Below are 21467 nucleotides of genomic sequence, written 5' to 3'. Positions count from 1 at the left end.
ATTCTCCACCCACCTTATTTACTCGATCTCGTGCCCTCAGATTTTCAGCGCTTCTACACACTATCCGACAAGCTTCGTGGAGCTTCACTTCCAGGTGAAAATGTGCTCTGAATGTGACTCGATGAGCTCTTCACCTCGAAAACACGTGACTTTTTCAGTTATGGAATCAAATAGTTAATGCAGCATTGGCAGTCTGTTGTATACAGTGAAGGAGAATATATTATTGATGACGAAATTCTCTATTATGTGTACATGTTGTGTTTATTAAACTTATTGAAAAACACTATTAATGTATGCACCAGCCTAATAGCTTTTTTTAAGCAAATTCTGCCACCTACTGGAAACATGTAGAAACAAAAACAAGCGATGCTCAAAAAGTACACGGTGTAAAGTATGTGCTGCAGTCAGGGTATAGTGGGTTTGTTTGCTGCAGCATATCTGCTACATGAGAACTGAGGAGGGTAAATGTTTATTCAACACTCAGTGCCTCCATTACGCAGAGAATTGTAATATGTTCTCATTGCTATATTAGTATTCGTATTGCTTGCTGATGATCGAGTAGTCGTAGCACAAGATGGGGAGGATGGTAACTATATGTGCAATCAACTAGCAGTAGCATACAAAATTTGGGGTTTAAAGATTAATTACCAAAAAACAGAATACTTGACTAATGATTCAGATGAGCTATACATTGAAAGAAAGAAAATCAAAAAAATAAACACTTTGTTATTTGGGATCCATTTTAGAAATCGAGGGAAAATCAGTTAAAAATCAATAAAATAATTAGTAGCGGGTGGAAGATCATTGGGATGCTTAAGTTAGTCTTACGGAGCATGAATGTAATGAGCAGAACTAAAAAAATCGTATACAAATCCATATTAAAGAGTGTGGTTCTGTATGGAACGGAGACCTGGACAATTAACATGAAGCACATTAAAAAATTACAAGCTCTAGAGATGGACTTCTGGAGAAAATCGGTAAGAATCTCCAGGAAAGAAAAGATAATGAACACCGAAATAATAAGGAGAATGGAAGTAAAAGAAAGAATATATGACGTAATGGATAGGAAGAAATTACAGTAATAATCAGTAGCGGGTGGAACGTCATTGGGATGCTTAAGTCAGTCTTATGGAGCATGAATGTAATGAGCAGAACTAAAAAAATCATATACAAATCCATATTAGAGAGTGTGGTTCTGTATGGAACAGAGACCTGGACAATTAACATGAAGCACATTAAAAAATTACAAGCTCTAGAGATGGACTTCTGGAGAAGATCGGTAAGAATCTCCAGGAAAGAATAGATAATGAACACCGAAATAATAAGGAGAATGGAAGTAAAAGAAAGAATATATGACGTAATGGATAGGAAGAAATTACAGTGATACTGGCGTGTACGACAAATGGAGGAAACCAGAATGCCGAAATTCATACTGGAGTGGAAACAGGAGGGGAGAAGAAGAAGACGACGACCTATGACCACCTGGCTCCAGAATGTACTGCACACAATGAGGAGAATGGGCGCAGAGGAAGAGGACACACAAGATTGAAAGACCTGGAGGAATATTTTGAAAATATAGTTTAAGAACGCTTATTCTTTCTATTGTAATTGCCGAGTAAATTATTATGTTGGAGATAAGCCTCTGTAATGAGGAAAAGCTCAAAATAATAATAAAATTGCTTGTTTTCAGAACCAATGTAGTCTTAGTTTTTGACAAGTGTTAAATATAAATGAACAAATATTTGAATATATAACAGTGTAGAGTGTTTTTTGTTTTCAGCCAGAAGAAGACAAAGGAACATTCCACATCCATCTGCATCATTCCTGCCACACATCCCTGGACTGGGCAGCCCTGTAAAGATGAAGGTTGCACCCAAGTACATTTGTGCAACGAAACGAGAGGACAAGGTGTGTGTAATGCTGTTTGTTTCAACTTTTCTGATACAGTAAGATTATAAACATGAAATGTAACTGATCTCTGTAAGCATCAACAATGTCAGTCTCTCTCTCTCTCTCTCTCTCTCTCTCTCTCTCTCTCTCTCTCTCTCACACACACACACACACACACACACACACACACACAATTTTTTCATAAAGTCTTATTACTCTGAATACAATGAGCCAATTTGCGCCACTTACATCAAAATGTATCTTGAGATTTGTGTATTGTTGTCAGATTGGGCATAAATAGTTGTGCTTATTTTATCACTTTTCCATCTTAAAAACTGAATAATAAAATTGTGTCATTTCTTTTATTTACCTAGGGTGATTGATAGAAGATGTATCATCAGGTATCCATTTGAGTTAAAAACTTTGCTTTTCTGTGCAGAAAAGCGAAATATCAGCATACTCTGCTGTTGTATGTTCTGCACACCTCCTGAAAGTTGTTACATGTGGCTCTAGAAAATATTTTGTTTCTGAGATATGTAGGTGCTGTCAGTGTAAATAATCTGTCTCATAAGGCATCCAGGCCTCTCAAAAAGTTTTGGTTCTAATTTTAAACATAATTTTGTCCAAATTATAGTTTTATGAGCCCAGTTGAAAGAGCAAATGTATATTAACTGATGTGATATTTGGTGTGATGTCCATTGCAGTCCATAGTACTCATCCTTCTGTTGCATCATGTCAAATCAAAGTTTGCTCCGTAATGATTTGAGTAGTGAGGGGTCTAATGTAATATCTCTAATATTTATTGAAAGAAACATTCAACAAGACTGAAAACTTGCCTACGTTTCAGACAAATTCCATTTTGAGATAGAGCTTCAATAATGAATGTACATAACAGAGGTTACTGCGGTCACCATCCCGTCTTGAAATACATATAATCCTGTCACCTGGTTCTGTTCAAATGTGTATGAAATCCTATGGGACTTAACTGCTAATGTCATCAGTCCCTAAGCTTACACACTACTTAACCTAAATTATCCTAAGGACAAACACACACACCCAAGCCCGAGGGAGGACTCGAACCTCTGCTGGGATCAGCCGCTCAGTCCGTGACTGCAGCGCCTTAGACTGCTCGGCTAATCCTGCGCACCTGGTTCTGCGTGTGCACTTAACACAATATGTCCACACAACAGTTACATGGTAATTATGATAATTTGTTTTGTAGTTCTTTTGTTCAAGAATATTATTTGCAATCCGGCATGTGTAATAATACACACTGCTCTTCTGGAGAGATGTGTAACACCCTAATGCTTCCCTACAAACCACGATTTCTATCTTGTCATTATGGCCCTTACTTAAGATGTTAAACTGGATGCATAGGATCATTGTTCAGTCTGTTGCAAATGCTGGTTTTCTAAATTTTCCCAATAGCATTTTACGAAAATAAAATATCTTCCTTCCAGGGACTGCCATTTGAGTCGACAGAGCATTTTCCGTAATACTCGCTAGTCAATCTAATGTAGCACTAACAAATCCAGCAGCTTGCCTCAGAATTGCTTAGATATCTTCCTTCAATCTGACCTTGTGGGGATCCCAACACTCGAGCAGTTCTTGAGAATGAGTCACATGACTGCTCTGTATGCAGTCTCCTTTATAGATGAGCTACACTTTCCTAGAATTCACCTAATCAGTCAGCATTGACCATTCACTTTTGCTACAATTGACATTACGTACTCAATCCTTTTCATGTTGCCATGCAATGCTACGTCTAGATATTTAATCAATGTGGTTGCATCAAGGAGCACACCACCAATACTGTATTCGAAGATTACAGGATGATTGCTCCTACTCATCTTCATTAAGTTAAATTTTCCTACATCGGGAACCAGCTGCCATTTATTGCACCAAATAGAAACAGAATACGTAGCCTGTTGTTTGAGGTGCTGAGAGTCGAGGCTCAACTATGCTATAACCTGCACCGTGGGCCGCAATTCCAGCCAAACTTGAGACACTAAATACAATGCATGTTCTGCAAGTAAGTCTACTAGATTTTTTTTTAAGGAAAAGTGTAATTGAAAAAAAATTGCAAGCTGTTGTTGATACACTTGTTGACTGTTGTTCCACATAATCACCGTCCCATTCAGTATGTGTACTGAGCCATGCCACAAGCTTCTTTATGCCCTCCCCAAAGAAATCTTTCTCCCCAGCTCCTTTCATAATTTCAGATCCTCTTTCTGCACCTGCGCATCAGGTGAAAATTTAATTCCACTAATGTGTGCCATAAGGAAGGTGAAAAGATGGAAGCTAAGGCTGTGTGAGGAGTTGCCTTGCCATACGACAAGGACACTCCTCTCATTAGCTTTCTCCTCCTTTTGGGCTTTTCTGGGTTTCACAATATTGTTGAGCACGGATGGTCTCCCCATCCCCCCTTTCCCTCTGAGGCCGAAATCAACCAAAATGTTTCCTTTTTTATCCCAAAACATTGAGGTCATGATTTTTGAGCCAGAATTTGTGGTTTTGAATTTTTCGGCAAATGGGGAATTGGTGTGACGGTACTGTGAGATGACTGTCTTTCCTTTGTCAGGTGTGTAATGAGAAATACTTCCTCCAGTTCATGTTGTTCGAGAAACTCACACACACTATTGACTTGATTTTCCTTGTGTTGCTCTGTCAGCTGTTTTGGGAGCCCTCTTGCACACAATTTCCAGTATACCAATGTTTCTGTGAGTGTCTCGTCTAAGAGAGTTCTGGAGAGTTGTGGAAACATCACAGAAAAGTAACTCACTGTGAAATACAGGAACGCTTTCCTTGATTTTTTGCACCAACTCTTCAGTCAGATTTGAAGGTCGTCCACTCCTTTGTTCATCAAGAACATTTGTTCTGATTCCAGTAATCACCCTACACCACTTAAACACACTTATTTTGCTCATAACACACTTCCCGTAAACAACTTTGATTTGCAGAAAAATTTCAGTAGACGTTATTCCTTATGTGAGTAGGAAGTGGATCACAGCACGTGGTTTGCACTTTATGGGGTTTCTTACCGACATCTTTCATGCAAATAGACACTACAACATCGAGTTTACATGCTACTGTGTTCCTGTGATGCTCGCTCTCATCAGGGGATTGCCCATTACCACTCTTTGTTGCCAACCTCAAAAAAACAAAAAAAGACAGCCCATAATGATCACAGTACACCTACTTTCTGAACATGCCATCTGTAAGACGCATAATGAGTGACCAGACAGCGCTAGGTAAACAGTGAGTGAGTCAGTGTGTTGTATCACTTTGCTTCTTTTTCAGTCGGCTGAAAGTTCGTCCGAAGACAGTGGGACGACCACAGTGAGGGGGACTAGAGAGAACATGCCAGAGGCCGGAACTTCGGCGGTCCAGCGGGACAGGGACGGGGACGGGCTGCAGAAGGTGGCAGCCCTCGGCCGGCTGTCGCTGCAGCCGGGCACCAGGATCACCTCGCCCTACGAGTTCACGCGCGCCTGGGGCGGCTTCCGGCCCGACTCCAGCCTCGAGGGGTACGCCACGGTGCTGAGGGCCGTTGCCGTCGAGGACCTTGCCACTGGTGAGCCGCCTCTGCGTACCTCACTTGTGGATGTAGATTGCTGTATATGTATCTTGCAAGTGAACATATACCGACGGATGGACAGAGAGTATAATTTTGGCTCTTGCTCTACAAACTTTAGTTGCATCCTGTACTTCGCCACTGACGCATTCCCACAATTGTTCGTGTTCTAAATATGTTTGCACAGCAAACTGCCAGGTACTATAATTTTCTCTTCCCGTCAGTTTTTCAATCGTAGGCAATGAATTGGTATTTACTGGCACCGTGGTTTTAGCGATTAAGTCATCCCAAATTACTGTGCGCTTCTGCTATTTTTCGTGAGCCGGTGATCTCGCAGTTTTTTTGGAATATTAAACCAATTTTATAATCCTGGGCCCATAACCTGTTAGCAGAGTAATTTATGGGCAGTTTCTGATTGGAACTATTTATTAATACATTAAACAAGCTACATGAATTTCACACACAAAGAGCTCAATACAGGGAAGAAAACAAATCATATTGTCTGCAGTTGCCTGTAGCAACACAAAATATATTCACACACCAGGGAGGTATAGATTCTAAAATCCCACAGTCTGTCTGTCAAGACCCCTTTTTCTCAGGAATGGATTGATGTATTAAGTTTAAATTTATACCACATACTTATGTCTATGTTCCCTAGGTGGTAAAATAAATATTAGTTTCCAACTCAAAGCAAATTGAAAGATACAGCCATTTATGTAATATATTTTGATATTCACGAACCCGCTCATCAAAATGTATAGGGTACTTCCCTTTGGTGTAGAACTGTAATTTTTAGCAAAAAGGAAGGTATTACAGGAAAAGTATCAGAAAATTGTGAATATGAAAAAAATATTTCTTTCGCTACTTGTTACCCCTGGGACCAATATTGTGCCAGTATCAATGTCAATAATAGGCAAAAATCAGTGAGAGCCTAGATTCCTGGAAAGGATGAACTGTACATACACATAATCAGGTTTGTACGGAAGTCTCAGTGCATGAGTCCTACTCGCACCTGGCCAGTTTTTTTTGCGATAGAAATAAGTTATGTACAAAAAGAGAGACATTTTGTTTTTGATTCTCCTGACAAGTGAGAGATTTGTCACTTACAATGTTTGACAATTCCACATGACATTTATTTTCTCCTTTTTTTTCCTGCTTAATTCTTGCATTAGCCCATTTGTTTCTTCTCTTTGCTCCTGTGTACAGAAGCTAGCATGTCTGTGATCATTTCTGTATATCTGTTTCAATTTGGCAAGAATTTTTTCCCTTTAATTGTAACTCACAGCTGTTATATTCTGAAGAACATATTTATTCAGGCATTTTTGTCATTGCAAATAATTTTGCTTTGCTGTGTACATCATTGGTCATTTCTTTTGCAGTGGTTGGTACAAAGTTAGACGGTCAGATGCTCAGTTTGATCCTGCGCACACTGGAGAAGCACTTTATAGACGAACCAGAGTATTTGGTGCAGATGTTGCACCATGTCGCTCTCCTGCCCCGCTTCTCAATTGCGTGGGCCTTCCTCGACAGCATTGACAAAGAAGGTGAGTGATAAGTTTTCAGTAATCACATTGAAATTGTGGTGAACAGCTTTGACCTAGCACACCATTCCTATAAAATAGTGTGGTCATGACTTACATAACTCTCATTCTAACAATATATGAGAAGGAATGTTGCTACTCACCATACAGCGGAGATGCTGAGTTGCAGACAGGCACAACAAAAAGATTTTCACACTTAAAGCTTTTGGCCAATGGCTTTTGTCAACAACAACACACACACACACACACACACACGACTGCAGTCTCAGGGCAACTGAAACCACACTGCCACTCTCATTGAGTTCACATGAACACAGTTTTACAAATGTCAAGTTTTCAGAGATTAACACCTAACAGAGCAATTTTATGCAAACTATTTGGAAAATTGTAAAAAAATATCAACTGCATTTTTAATAACAACATAGAAAACCAGAATTCCAGACAATAGTGACATGCATTCAAAAATGAAGTTATTTAGATTAACTATCAGATTGGTAGTTTTTTAAATAGCTTATTTTTGGGCTCCTGTTTTCGATAAAAAGAACATATCTGAATAATATCGTATCCTAAAATGCAAAATTGTGAAAGAAGAGAAAATTCTCTTTCCACTGAGAAGAATTAGGATTTTAAAATAAGGCATTCTAATACTGCAACAAACACTTCTTAGTAGGGTTAAAATTTTGAGTCCATAAGGTTGTACTAAATCCCAAATATTGCATATTTTTGTAAATAAAATGGCTGTATAAAAACATTTGTTTTGTCACAATCAGCCAAATGTTGAGTTCTGCTCTCAGAAGTAAGACTTGTTTTGGCTTCTGTCACAGAAGGCCAAACAACAGGGACTGACATATTAGAACATGCATTAATACTATAAAAATGGTGTATTGATAGTGACTAGGCACTAGCTGCAATGTAAAATTTGCCGAATAAAACCTGGAAGAAAAGGACAACTGATTGCTGTGCTCTATCATTTTAAAGGAATGAATACATGAATTAGGAAGTAACAGCATGTGTTTCTTGCCTGCAGTCTTGGTTTCATGTCTGCTTCAGCTTGTGTTACTTCAGTAAAAATTGACCCAAGATACATAAACTGTTTCTCATGCTTATGCCCAGTATAGTTCACTATTATATCTTCAGAGTTACGGAGCTTTCTTCTACACTCCTGGAAATTGAAATAAGAACACCGTGAATTCATTGTCCCAGGGAGGGGAAACTTTATTGACACATTCCTGGGGTCAGATACATCACATGATCACACTGACAGAACCACAGGCACATAGACACAGGCAACAGAGCATGCACAATGTCGGCACTAGTACAGTGTATATCCACCTTTCGCAGCAATGCAGGCTGCTATTCTCCCATGGAGACGATCGTAGAGATGCTGGATGTAGTCCTGTGGAACGGCTTGCCATGCCATTTCCACCTGGCGCCTCAGTTGGACCAGCGTTCGTGCTGGACGTGCAGACCGCGTGAGACGACGCTTCATCCAGTCCCAAACATGCTCAATGGGGCACAGATCCGGAGATCTTGCTGGCCAGGGTAGTTGACTTACACCTTCTAGAGCACGTTGGGTGGCACGGGATACATGCGGACGTGCATTGTCCTGTTGGAACAGCAAGTTCCCTTGCCGGTCTAGGAATGGTAGAACGATGGGTTCGATGACGGTTTGGATGTACCGTGCACTATTCAGTGTCCCCTCGACGATCACCAGTGGTGTACGGCCAGTGTAGGAGATCGCTCCCCACACCATGATGCCGGGTGTTGGCCCTGTGTGCCTCGGTCGTATGCAGTCCTGATTGTGGCACTCACCTGCACGGCGCCAAACACGCATATGACCATCATTGGCACCAAGGCAGAAGCGACTCTCATCGCTGTAGACGACACGTCTCCATTCGTCCCTCCATTCACGCCTGTCGCGACACCACTGGAGGCGGGCTGCACGATGTTGGGGCATGAGCGGAAGACGGCCTAACGGTGTGCGGGACCGTAGCCCAGCTTCATGGAGACGGTTGCGAATGGTCCTCGCCGATACCCCAGGAGCAACAGTGTCCCTAATTTGCTGGGAAGTGGCGGTGCGGTCCCCTACGGCACTGCGTAGGATCCTACGATCTTGGCGTGCATCCGTGCGTCGCTGCGGTCCGGTCCCAGGTCGACGGACACGTGCACCTTCCGCCGACCACTGGCGACAACATCGATGTACTGTGGAGACCTCACGCCCCACGTGTTGAGCAATTCGGCGGTACGTCCACCCGGCCTCCCGCATGCCCACTATACGCCCTCGCTCAAAGTCCGTCAACTGCACATACGGTTCACGTCCACGCTGTTGCGGCATGCTACCAGTGTTAAAGACTGCGATGGAGCTCCGTATGCCACGGCAAACTGGCTGACACTGACGGCGGCGGTGCACAAATGCTGCGCAGCTAGCGCCATTCGACAGCCAACACCGCGGTTCCTGGTGTGTCCGCTGTGCCGTGCGTGTGATCATTGCTTGTACAGCCCTCTCGCAGTGTCCGGAGCAAGTATGGTGGGTCTGACACACCGGTGTCAATGTGTTCTTTTTTCCATTTCCAGGAGTGTATATTGTCTTTGCAGTACTAGTTTGTAGGTCAAACCTCTATCCCACTAATTCCATGGTCAGAATACTTGTTTTCTGTTCTTGTTGTGTGCATGTTGCTGTGACAGTGTTATATGCATGTACCAAACAGGTAATATTTTAACTATCTTGATCACCTGGTAGGCTCTCTCTGTTGAACTCCCACATTAGTGTGCCAGGTCGAAAGGACAGGTGATGACCCATCTTGCCTTAATCCTGTTTCCACTTGGAAACTTTGTGTCGTCTTATTGCCTTTAGTAACCGTAGCTTTTGGGTCAGTCAAGTATCCCTCTACAAGTCTAACCAATTTTTTTGATATTCCAAATTCTACCATCTACAGATACTATCAAAAGCTTTCTCGAATGGGGAGGTGTCATTCTTGGCCGTATTTGTAGACGTATCAAACAAAGTTTTGCATCTCCTCGGTTCCCAGAACTCCTGAAGATAGACGTTGACTGTGGATATTGTATCACAGATACAGTCCCTTTTACTGTTCAGAGATGTCACTAAACCTGCCCAAAGATGTACACAACCGTGCACGAGCAGCGCCTATTAGACGGAGGGGGTCTGAGAGCCAATCAGTTCCAGTGATTCCACCGGGAAGGAGGTACACGGCTCGTGGTGTCTGTAGTTCGACCGTGCCTAGATGGTCAATACCGTGGTTCAATAGCGTCTGCACTGTTACCTTGTGCCAGGAAGAGCTCTCAACGAGGGAAGTTGCCAGGCACCTCAGAGTGAACCAAAGTGATGTCTGCTCAGGATTGGCATCACGTTCTCTTCACCGACGAGTGTCACACGTGCCTTCAACCAGACAATCGTCGGAGACGTGTGTGGAGGCAACCCAGTCAGGCTGAATGCCGTAGACACACTGTCCGGTGAGTGCAGCAAGGTGGAAGTTCCCTACTGTTCTGGGGTGGCATTATGTGGAGCTGCCGTACGCCACCGGTGGTCACGAGAGGCACTGTAACGGCTGTAAGATATGTGAATGCTATTCTCTGACCGATAGTGTGACCGTATCGGCAGCAAACTGGCGAGGCGTTCCTCTTCACAGATGACAGTTCGTGCCCCCATCGTGGACATATTGTGAATGACTTCCTTCAGGATAGAGGCATCGCTTGACTAGAGTGGCCAGCATGTTCTCCAGACACGAACCCTATTGAACATGCCTGGGATGGATTGAAAAGGGCTGTTTATGGAGGACGTGACCCCACCGACCACTCTGAGGGATCTACGCCAAATCGCTGTCGAGTAGTGGGACAATTTGGACTAACAGTGCCCCTTGATGAACTTGTGGATAGTATGCCACGACGAATACAGGCATGCATCAATGCAAGAGGATGTGGTACTGGGAGTTAGAGGTACTGGTGTGTGTGCAGCAGTCTGGACCACCACCTCTGAAGGTTTCACTGTATGGTGGTACAACATGCAATGTGTGATTTGCGTGAGCAATAAAAAGGCCAGAAAAGATGTTTATGTTGATGTCTATTCCAATTTTCTGTAGTGGTTCCGGAACTCTCGGAACCAAGGTAAGGCAAAACTTTTTTGATGTGTGTACAATTTTTTCACGGACTCGATTTAATATGAAAATCTGATCTGTGGTCGATCGTACTGTTTGAAAACCATCTTAGTATTCTCCAATTGTTTCTTTTGCTAGGGATTAAAACCATTCTAATAGAAAGTTTGAAATAATCTTGTAGTGGATGTCCAGTAGTGCTGTGCCCCTTTAGTTGTCTCATACTAATTTATCTTTCCTTTTTTATGTGGGGCATATCACAGATACCCTCCATTCTTCTGGTACTGCCTGTTTTACCCGGGTTAACTCAATTAGCTTGTGGATTTTGGAGCACGGGGCTTTGTCTCCAGCCTTGATAACTTAAGTGGGAATTCTAGCTTCTCGTGGACTCTTGACATTCTTAAAAGTTTTTAATTTGTGTTCCTATTCCTCAATGGTGGATGGAGAATATTCTGAATCTGCTGTTATTTTAAATATTCAAATTGGCCTCCTCACTGTCTTCAACAATTGGTGGACTTTCTGGAACATTTTATTTGGTCATCCTGTAAACAACAGAGCACTGCTTGTCTTATGCACCATGACATTTCACCACCGGGGAAAAAAATAAAATAAAAATAAAAAAAAATCGGGAAAAATCTTTTCATTCACTGAATGGAGCATAATCTTTAAAATTGCTTGCACTAGTCCTTCAGCTTACAGTATCCCATCTTTTGCAGAGGTAGCACTCATAACAACAGACCATATTTCATTGACTGTAAAACACACTTTTTCCTTCAAAAAATTGCCTCCAAAATTCAGGTGCATGTTATACTTGAAATTAATATAAAAATGTTCAGTCTTTTTATTTAATATTTCCACCAGTCTTAAAAATGACCATATATTCGATGCTGCAGGAAACCTGTCTCTATTTGGCAACATTGGATTCAAATGGCAGCAGCAATGCACCAAAGCAACAGAGATTGACAAGCTTGCTAACACTGTCTCCCTCCCGTGCTGCCATCACAAACCCAGAGCACTGTCTAGCCTGTGATGCACCATTGTAGTCTATGGTGCCAGTGAACTTCAAATGAAAATGATTTGCGTTATAATTCTTCAGGCTTTTCTGACGAGGCATTTTCATGTTGATTAATTGGGTTTCTACCAGTTATTCACGTCTCTCACGCCCAGTTTGTGGTGTCGGTAACAGCACAATATTTTTGTTCGTAGCTACTTTCGTAATGTGAAAAATAAAAGGTACTCATATGATGTGGGCTATGGATTGACAGTAATAGCACATGCAGAACAACATGGAAGCAGAGCAGATGAGCAGCATTTCGGCCCTCCCCCAACAGAAAATAAAACGAGTCACTAATGGTGGACGAGTAAAGGAAGACTGTAAAATGTGAGGAAAACTAAATGTCCAAATAGAGGACTGAATACAAAACTACCAAATTAGATGATGACGTTTTGAAATGAATTCGAGGGCACCGTCAAAATGACATTGGAATTGATACAAAAATGATTCAAATACATGTTCGTAAGCTAGTGCTACAGAGGAACTTAACAGATTTTAAGTGTGGTGTTTGTTGGTGCCACATGTGTATGAAGTGTCATGGACTTAGCATCTGAACCAAAACCAAAGTATCTTAGAAAAGCCACAATGTTATGCCAAAATATTATCTTTCCATCGGAAACACACACACACACACACACACACACACAGTGCTGAACTAAGTCAAATAGTGAATGTGGACAAAACTCCCCTGACATTTGATGTGCCGAGTAACAGTACTGGTGCCATGAAAGTGTTCAGACTGTAACTATAAAAACAAGTGGACATGAAAAAATGCACTACACTGTTGTCCTTTCATGTTGTGCTTATGGTACTAAACTTAATCCAATGATCATTTTCAAGTGCAAAACAATGCCAAAACCTTATGGAATACTGCCGAGTGTTGTTGTTCATGTACATGACAAGGGTTTAGTGGACAAGGCTGGTATGAAATTATTGATTAACAGAGTATAGGGCAGAAGGAAAGGTGCTTTATTAAAGAAGAGTTCTCTCCTTTGCTAGATCAGTTTTATAGTTATTTGAAACATTCTGAGAAAGAGAAAAGGGAATTACAGAGCTCGCTGTTATTCCACGAGGACTACTCGACAATTGCAGCCTCTCGATGTCTCGATAACTAAACCGTTTAAAATGTGTATGACTGGAATGGAACAAATGGATGAAACCCAACACGAATTCATGCCAGAGGGAGCTTTGAAACAACCTACAATCAAACAAGTGTGTCAGTGGATAAAACAGCCATGGTTTAGAGAGAAGACATTACTGCTAAAACTTAAAAGAAGTGCAGCACAAGTAATGCTCTCAATGGCAGTGAAGACCATATTACATCTGAAGAGGATGAAGACGACGGAGTAGTAGTAGTAGTTCACATAATGGTTTTCAAGGATTTTAAAAGTCAGTTTGGTTTTATAAACTAAGAAATTTTTTTATTGTGGCTTTTCAGTCTAATAGTAAAAGAGGTGTTTTTGAAAAAATTGCTTAAAAATTAAAGTGCATCTTTATTTTCTTATGGTTCACAAAATACGGCATGCCCTCTCTTGCAGAGGTAGCTCTCATTGTAACAGGCCCTGAGATTCTTATACTTACTGTCAGCATACTGCGCAAGTGGCAGGGTTCGCAATTAGGACAGCATTTTGAATCCCAGCATGTTTAAAGGGGCAATGCGAACAGATGTGAATACTTGAGGTAAAAGATGAGACTATTATCAACCCAAAGGTTGTTTCGAACAATGCACTGCTTTACCAGGAGCAATTCTTCTGGAGTTGGTATGTTGTTTTCTTTGAACTGACTTAACCAGCCAGTTGTAGAGGGATCTACAGTTTAACATGGACTCTTAAACATAGTGAAATAATAATTAAATCGAGGCCCTAAGCTGTCGACAGGTGTTGATGTACGTCAATGGGGACAGTTGAAAATGTATGTCCAGATCGGGACTCGAACCAGGATCTTCTGCTTACATGGCATATGCTCTATCCATCTGAGCCACCGAGGGCACAGATAATACTGCGACTGCAGGGATTTACCCCTTGCGTGCTCCCCGTGAGACCCACATTCCCAACTTAATGTCCACACACTACAATTGTAGTGCCCCTGCCCTTTACAGTCATTACTGGTGGCAGACAATCTTACCAAGTCCTGTAAGAGTTCCAGCAATGCTTGTGCATCCAGCACAGGAGGAGGAGGTCAATGGCTGGTTAGCCTTAACTATATAGGAAGATGGTATCTGTTCTTTTGGACATGTCTGAAAGAACAAATACTGTCTTCATACGTAAACATAGTGTTCCTCGCCATTAACAAGTAACTGCCAGAGGGAAAGAACTGCTAGATGACAGAAAAAGAGCCTAGGGCTAAGCAGGGGTCAAACCCTGGACCTGTAAATTTTACTTTTACATTTTACTCACTATATTACAGAGACAATCCTGCAAATAGGCTCACGAGACAAAATATTAGCTATGTCGTGACATTCCATGTAATGGGAGAATTAATAACACTTCGTATGGGGTCCGGGTTATCAACAAAATGTGTTCAATCTTATGGCCCTTTTAGCAGTTATAAAATGTGAACTTTTTGTTGTTGGTTGTGGTCGTGGTCGTCTTCATTGTGGTCTTCTTCTTCTTCTTCTTCTTCTTCTTCTTCTTCTTCTTCTTCTGTAGTCTGATGCCTCTCTGAATCTACAAGCCTTGGTCTCCATCTTCAATATTCCGTCATCCCCTCCCCTTCCCTTCCTGCCCCCAGCTCGGGAGGGGGGAGAGCGAGGCGTGCATCTCGGGCTTTGCTCACCCGAACAGCCAGACATGTGAGGGCAGCTGATGTTATTACACGTACAGTAGCTTACTTGCTCTCCATAACTCCTCATAATAAAACTACCGATACGCGTGCACAGCCACGGTTAACAGCTTGTCATTAATATTGGTAGCAGAAAACTGTGTTTCTAAACATACTTGATATTGCTTGCGTTCCTTGTTGTTGCTGGTTTACATTTTATATCATCTCGTGTTTGGACATCATCAGTTGTTTTTCTGCCAAAACAGGAGTACACCTCTATTGCTTTTAGTTTCTCATTGCCTAGTCTAATCCTTCAGCTTCACGTAAGTTAATTCAGTTACATTCGAGTACTCTCGTTTAACTTCACATTTTCATCATACGATCTCTCTTTCGTGACTCTACCCATTCCGTTCACCTACTCTTCCAAGTCTTTCTCCGATGACAGAATTAATGTGTCATCAGCAAATATCAATGTGACTTCCTGGCAGATTCTGTCGTCTCACTTCACTTACGCCAGTACCTCGTCTCCTACCTTCCATTCTGGAAACTTGGATGATTTTATTTCTTTTTCCTGAACTTACCCACATTTCTCTTCGGTTTTCTTTCTCGCTTGTTAAATTTGAGGCCGATCAGTCAGAACATTACGACCAGTTACCTAATAGCCGGTGTGTCCACCCTCGGCACAGATAACGGCGGTAACGCGTCGTGGCACGGAAGCGGCGAGGCCTCGGTAGGTCGCCGGAGGGACCGTACAATGTCTGCCACTGCACCGATGTCCAGTGTCACAGTTGCCAGTGTCGTGGTGTTAACGTGGGCACGTGCACAGGTCATACGCTGCATAGGCCCGTCATTGGGAGTGTCCGGTGCACCGTGTATTCAGACACGCTTGTACTCCGGCCAGCATTAAAGTCTGATGTTAGCTTTGCCACAGTTTGCTGCCTGTCCTGTTTTACTAGTCTGCCCGGCCTACAGCGACAGACGTATATAATGAGGGGTGCACCCCCCCTCCCTCCGAATCTGACAATGTCTGGATGTAGTTTCACCTCGGTTTTACCACGTATTGTAGACACCACAGAACTCCTCGAACACCCGACAAGTTGTGCCGATTCAGAAATGCCTGTGCCGAACCTCCAGCCTACACGATCTTGCCTCACTCAAACTCAGATAGGTCATGTTTCTTCCCCAGTCTACACGTGAACAGTGCCCTCACTGATGCTACGTGTGCCACACGTATGTCTGATTAGCAGTCATTCCTTGTAAGGTGACACTGCTATCACCCGGACAGGTTTATGTCGATAGTAAGCCAGTGGTCACGATGTTCTCGCCGATCGGTGCATGCCGTGGGAGACCTGGTTCCCCTTCCCCCTTCCATAACCACCCCCTCTGATTTCCTCTTTACCTGAAAAAGAAACAATTGTTTTTGAAAGCTAGGCTTTTGTTTAAAAATTTAGTGAAATTCTAATGGAATTTCCCAACAACATGATCACACACACTCATTGTGGTGAGTAGCAATTTATCCTTTTTGTATTGTTGTTATTCCAATGAAAACTATATAGTTCCAGAGACCTTTTCAGGTCTCAAACATTTACGATGTGTATAAGCAGACTGACGCAACGAACGAAAATATGTTCTGAGGCAGGGATGTGAACCTGGGTCTCCCGCTCACTAGGCAGATGCACTAACAGCTGTGTCGCCCTGGCACAGTGACTTTACACGACAGCACTGACTACTCTAGCAGACTTCTCTCCTCGATGCTTTGAGGAGGGAGGCACGCTGCGCTCAGGGTGTATACGCTTGGGGAAAACTCGGGAATGTTTTCAAGAAAAAACCCGGGATTTTTTCATCTGGGAAAAACCCAGGTTTTTTTCATTGGGGAAAAACCCGGGATTTTTCCATATGGGATTTTTTTAGAATTTTGAGAACTTTTCATTGTTTTAGTTTTCAGTCAAATTTTTGTAATTTTGACCGGAATAAACTGATACTGTAACAAAGGAATTCGCTGTAGCCTTCTACTGCACACTAATACTGTAACAATAACACACAAATGAGAGAAAAGAAACAGCAAAGTAAAACTTTAGAAGATGTGCTATTTACAACAACAAAACACAGTGCACACACAAGCAGCCTGCTGAAAACAAACTGCATTGAATTCTTTAGAACAAAAATTGTGTCTTACTTCCTAATTACAAGCTGCTTTCAATCAGCATGGTGTCATACCTGTTTACGTTTGTTTGCCGGAGAATATTGAAGCAGTACGAGTTGCTGCACAGAGAAGTCCTGGGAAATATCCAGACGCTCCGTTCAACGCTTTCTTAAAAGTGACCTCCATATGTACCCATAAAAGATGACCTGTGCACAGAAGCTCACTGAAGAACACAAGCAGCAGAGACTACTGTTTGCTCAGTGGACGGAGGACAGGGAAGAAACTCTCAACAATGTTTGGTTATCAGACGAGGCGCATTTTCATTTAGACGGTGTGGTTAACAAACAAAATGTACGCTTTTGGGCCACTGAAAACCCAGAAGTGCTCCACGAATGACAACATTATGCTCCGAGGATTACAGTGTGAGCAGCAGTCACGGACTTATTGGACCGTTTTTCTTTGAAGAAGCTGTGAACAGTGAGCATTATTTGAGCATTCTTCACAATAGCTTCATTCCACAGCTTCTTGCTACTGCCTTGCCCTTCAACACAGTGGTTCGTGCAAGATGGAGCAAGGCCACATACTGCAAACACTGTGTTGGAGTTTTTACATGAGAATTTCGACATGTGGATCATTTCACTCAGGTTTCCAGGTCGCTTCGATGACGGACAAAGTTGGCCACCCAATAGTCCGGACCTCAATCCGTGTGACTTTTTTCTTTGGGGGTACCTAAAGGAAAAAATTTTCCCGAAACGTCCACGTGATTTAATGGAGCTCAGAAGACTTATTCTTCAAGCTTGCAGTGAAATTACGGAAGACGTGTGCCGTAGGGTAATCACTAACTTCAGTGTTTGTTTAAAGGAAGTTACGAAACGAAATGGTGGACATATTGAGCATGTGCCGAGTTAGAACAAATCTCCATGGACGGCTCTTCATTGTTGTGTATGTTCCTTTCAGATTGTATTGACAATAAAGTTTACATTCAAAAACAAAATGGTAACACATTTCGTATGTCACCCTCTATGTTACATGTGAGAATGTGTGATGAATTTCTTAAATTGTGGAGTTTTGAGGACCGGCCATTTATGCCATTATTAAAATTCTACTGGAGCATTTGTGTTTGATATATCTTAAAGGATAACACACACTAAGAAAGATCAAGCTTCAAGATTAGTTTTTCATATTTATTTTAGTTCTTTCATAGGTTACAAATTGTGCAATAATGATGGGAAAAAATATAATTATCCTTCCAAAAAAAAGTGCAAGTTGAGTTCTTGAACAATTTCACTTGTAATTGGCTTTTCTGCAGAAAAGTCGAAGTGCTCGCCAGAACATATAATCAGTCAGGTAACCCAAGAAATGTACCACGTACTGAAGTGAAATTTATTATCGAACTTTTCAGAATTATTCAGCTGCTGCAATTTAAGCTGTGCTCTTAGGAACCTGCCTGACCACCCCCTCGGAAAAAAACTGCATAAAATTTTTGACAAGCAATGTTGTGTGTGAAAGCTTAGCTTTCCTTGCAGATATACTGTATGTACATTAATTTAAACTGTTAACTTTTCCTGTTTGTTTGCTTGCACTAATTAAGTGAAGTTGCTATTTGCTGACTACCCCTATGTTCTGGATATTTGCTGTCATTGACTGGCAAGATCACATGATATGAGCTATGATTAGCTGACAGCATCAATCACTCAGCGCAATCTCAATTTCAGTGCTTTGGAAATTACCAGGTTGTATTTTGGGGAATTTGTATTTATACTCTCATAATATGAAAATATGCAGTGTGCATATTGCCGCGCATTGAAGATCTTTCTAAAATGCGTTGTTTTTTTTTTTTTCTAGGTTCCATTTACTAAAATGCTGGGAAGTCCTGTGCTGGTGTATAAAACGTTTTTCATTCAAAGGATTGATAAGTTTTACAGCTCATTGTATACTCTCACTTAACATGGAAAAAAGTTCTTTCACTTGGGACATTGTGTGTTTCCACCCAGAAAAAAGTGGATTTTCACTTGGGGAAAAAATGTGTGTTTCACTGGGAAACAGCTGGGAATTTTTCTTCCTCATCTGCATGTACGCCCTTAGGGTAATCAGTGCAATTGTGCAAAGCCACTTGCCACAGTGGCTTAGGGGTTAGCGCATCTGCCTAGTGAGCAAGAGACCTAGGTTCAACTCCCGACCATGGTACAAATTTTCATTCATCGTTTCAGTCTGCATATATACATAGTGTTGTTATTGTAACCTAGATTTTCCATTATTACATATTGCCTACAGGAATTTTCCATTTCGTATAATGTCTAAATATTTGTGTTTCCTGTGCAGCTGTGGATAAAATTGTTTCTACGTTGAAGAAGAGTGGGCACGAGCTGAGCCCTGTCGCTGAAAAGGCGTTCGAGCTGTGAGGCTGGTGCCGCTCACTCGTGACGAGAGCTGCGGCAGTGAGCTGCTGCTGCCACTCTCCAGTAGTCGTTGCCATTTCTGCGGAAGTCCTTTCTCTGTGTGTCCGTCGTATTGTTTCCTAATAAATGTGTTATTTACATGTGCTAGGTGTTATAATCAGCAGAAATTAAATGTGTCGGCCTCATTGCCGTATTATGGTAAAATTTTAGGAGTTAATGAAGAAATAGAGTCTTCGAAAGAGTCATAAGCAAACATCTATGTGTGTGCTATTGATTAAATTATGGCGTGATGAAAAGTAGAAAAATCTTTGACTGTCATTTTGAGGAAGAAGTAAGCTATCTGAGGCAAGCTGAGCTTCCAGTAAAAAGAAATTTCAGTAGCTGTTGATCTGAAACTCAGAAAAAATTATTGTTTTGTGCGATTGTATCCTCCTTCGATTTACTGGCCAGCTCAAGTCTGTTTCTCTTGCATGACTGTTAATCGTATTGTTGGTTTAAATACTTTTTTTATTGTGCTGTGCTACTTTTGTTTCTAGTAAAATTAGGCAAAAATGTCACATTTTTGTCTTTAATGTGAAACTTTTTGGATTGAACATTAATGGTGAAGAATTCTATGTAACATTTTCTACCTACTTCAGACATAATCCCCCTTCCCCCCTTTCCCTATCTGTTTGTGTTAGTGTAGTAAGGAACCCTAGCTAGGATGTTCACATTGTATTTCATCCTTTCCTGATTTGCTCATTTGAAGACTTACTGCAATAAATGTTGAGAGATTCTGTCTATTTTTTGTCTTTCATTGTCTGCTGTGTGTTCGTACTGTAACTTGACACTTGGTGTGGGTGATGCTGGGAATGGAGCAATGTGTACACTTCCTTTACATTCACTGCAAGAACCACGCACGTCAAGTGTCGAGTTACCTTGCACATACAGCAGTCAACCTAATGTAAGAAGTACCATAACTAAGTCAAAACATTAGAGTTAAAATCAATTAGTCAATTTACAGTGAATTGTATTTTCTGCTCTCTTATTTAATGTGTGTACATGATAACGGATTGTAAATTTCCAATGATAGCTTTCGTGAGAGCCAAGAGTTTTGCAGAAGTGTTACTTGTTATATTTTATGTTAGATAAGCATTGTCAATAAACCTAAGTGTCATAGAATTAGAAAATATTGCTCTCAAAATGTGATCTATCAAGTGAAGTAAGAAGAGAGGGGCATGTGTCTCTTGAAGATGAAATATTGTCAGTAGCCGTATGATGACTGACTGGTTCTTCCTCCTCAAGAAAAAAATTCACGGAAAATGTTTTGAAATAAATTCTGCAGCAACTACTTTTGTCCATTTTCCACAAATTATAGATGTCCATTGTAGAAAATGTAATTTGGAATGAAAATAAAAAGGAATTATTAACTATATCTGAAATAGCCTTACTGGACCAATAAATTATCCTCCCACATGCTAACAGTGTCTGTAAACCATTACTCCAGCTGGCTTCAGAGATTTTCGTGGAGACAAAAACCCAGAGAATTTGTCAGGCATACTCTTAAATGCTTGCTGTGGTGTTGCAGTATTTTAATTTCCAGAGTCCATCAAAGAACCGACCCTGTCTTCTTGTCATAATCAGTGTTTAATGGTTCTCACCTTGTGAATTCAGCAATGCTTACACTCCACAAGATGACTTCGCTGCTTTACGCATGCAAAAACCACAAATTTTTGCCGATAGATTTTAAAAACAATCATTATTTTCAGCTAATGTACTATTAGTGTAGGTAAAGTAAAAATATTCATTCAATATTGCATCTTAGGTAATCTCAGTTTACACTGCAGTGTATGATAATTTCTCAGAGATTTTTTAAGTCAGAGATGATGTTGCCTGTACAGATGTGTCAAAATACGCGTATATAATTCTGTACTGTTTCACTTTAATAAACTTTCAGAGTTATTTAGCTCTCCTTGCCAACTTCTCCGTGAGCATTTAAAGCAGAGGAGGTGTTGAGA

The 21467-nt window shown here is 41.3% G+C and overlaps 1 protein-coding gene across 1 annotated transcript in view; it reads left to right on the top strand.

Annotated features, from left to right (window-relative positions):
• The window catches only part of LOC126215048 (uncharacterized), a 159097-nt gene extending 138213 nt beyond the window's left edge, over nt 1-20884 (top strand). Inside the window, exons 11-14 of the mRNA XM_049941690.1 lie at nt 1781-1908; nt 5191-5464; nt 6844-7008; nt 19394-20884. Coding sequence (XP_049797647.1) covers nt 1781-1908; nt 5191-5464; nt 6844-7008; nt 19394-19473 — 647 coding nt within the window. The 3' untranslated portion in view covers nt 19474-20884. The remainder of the gene's footprint in view (nt 1-1780; nt 1909-5190; nt 5465-6843; nt 7009-19393) is intronic.
• The last annotated feature ends 583 nt before the right edge of the window (nt 20885-21467 follow it).

Source organism: Schistocerca nitens, chromosome 12 (genome assembly GCF_023898315.1).
Source record: "Schistocerca nitens isolate TAMUIC-IGC-003100 chromosome 12, iqSchNite1.1, whole genome shotgun sequence".
Taxonomy (NCBI): domain Eukaryota; kingdom Metazoa; phylum Arthropoda; class Insecta; order Orthoptera; family Acrididae; genus Schistocerca; species Schistocerca nitens.
This window is presented reverse-complemented; position numbering and strand designations above follow the sequence as displayed.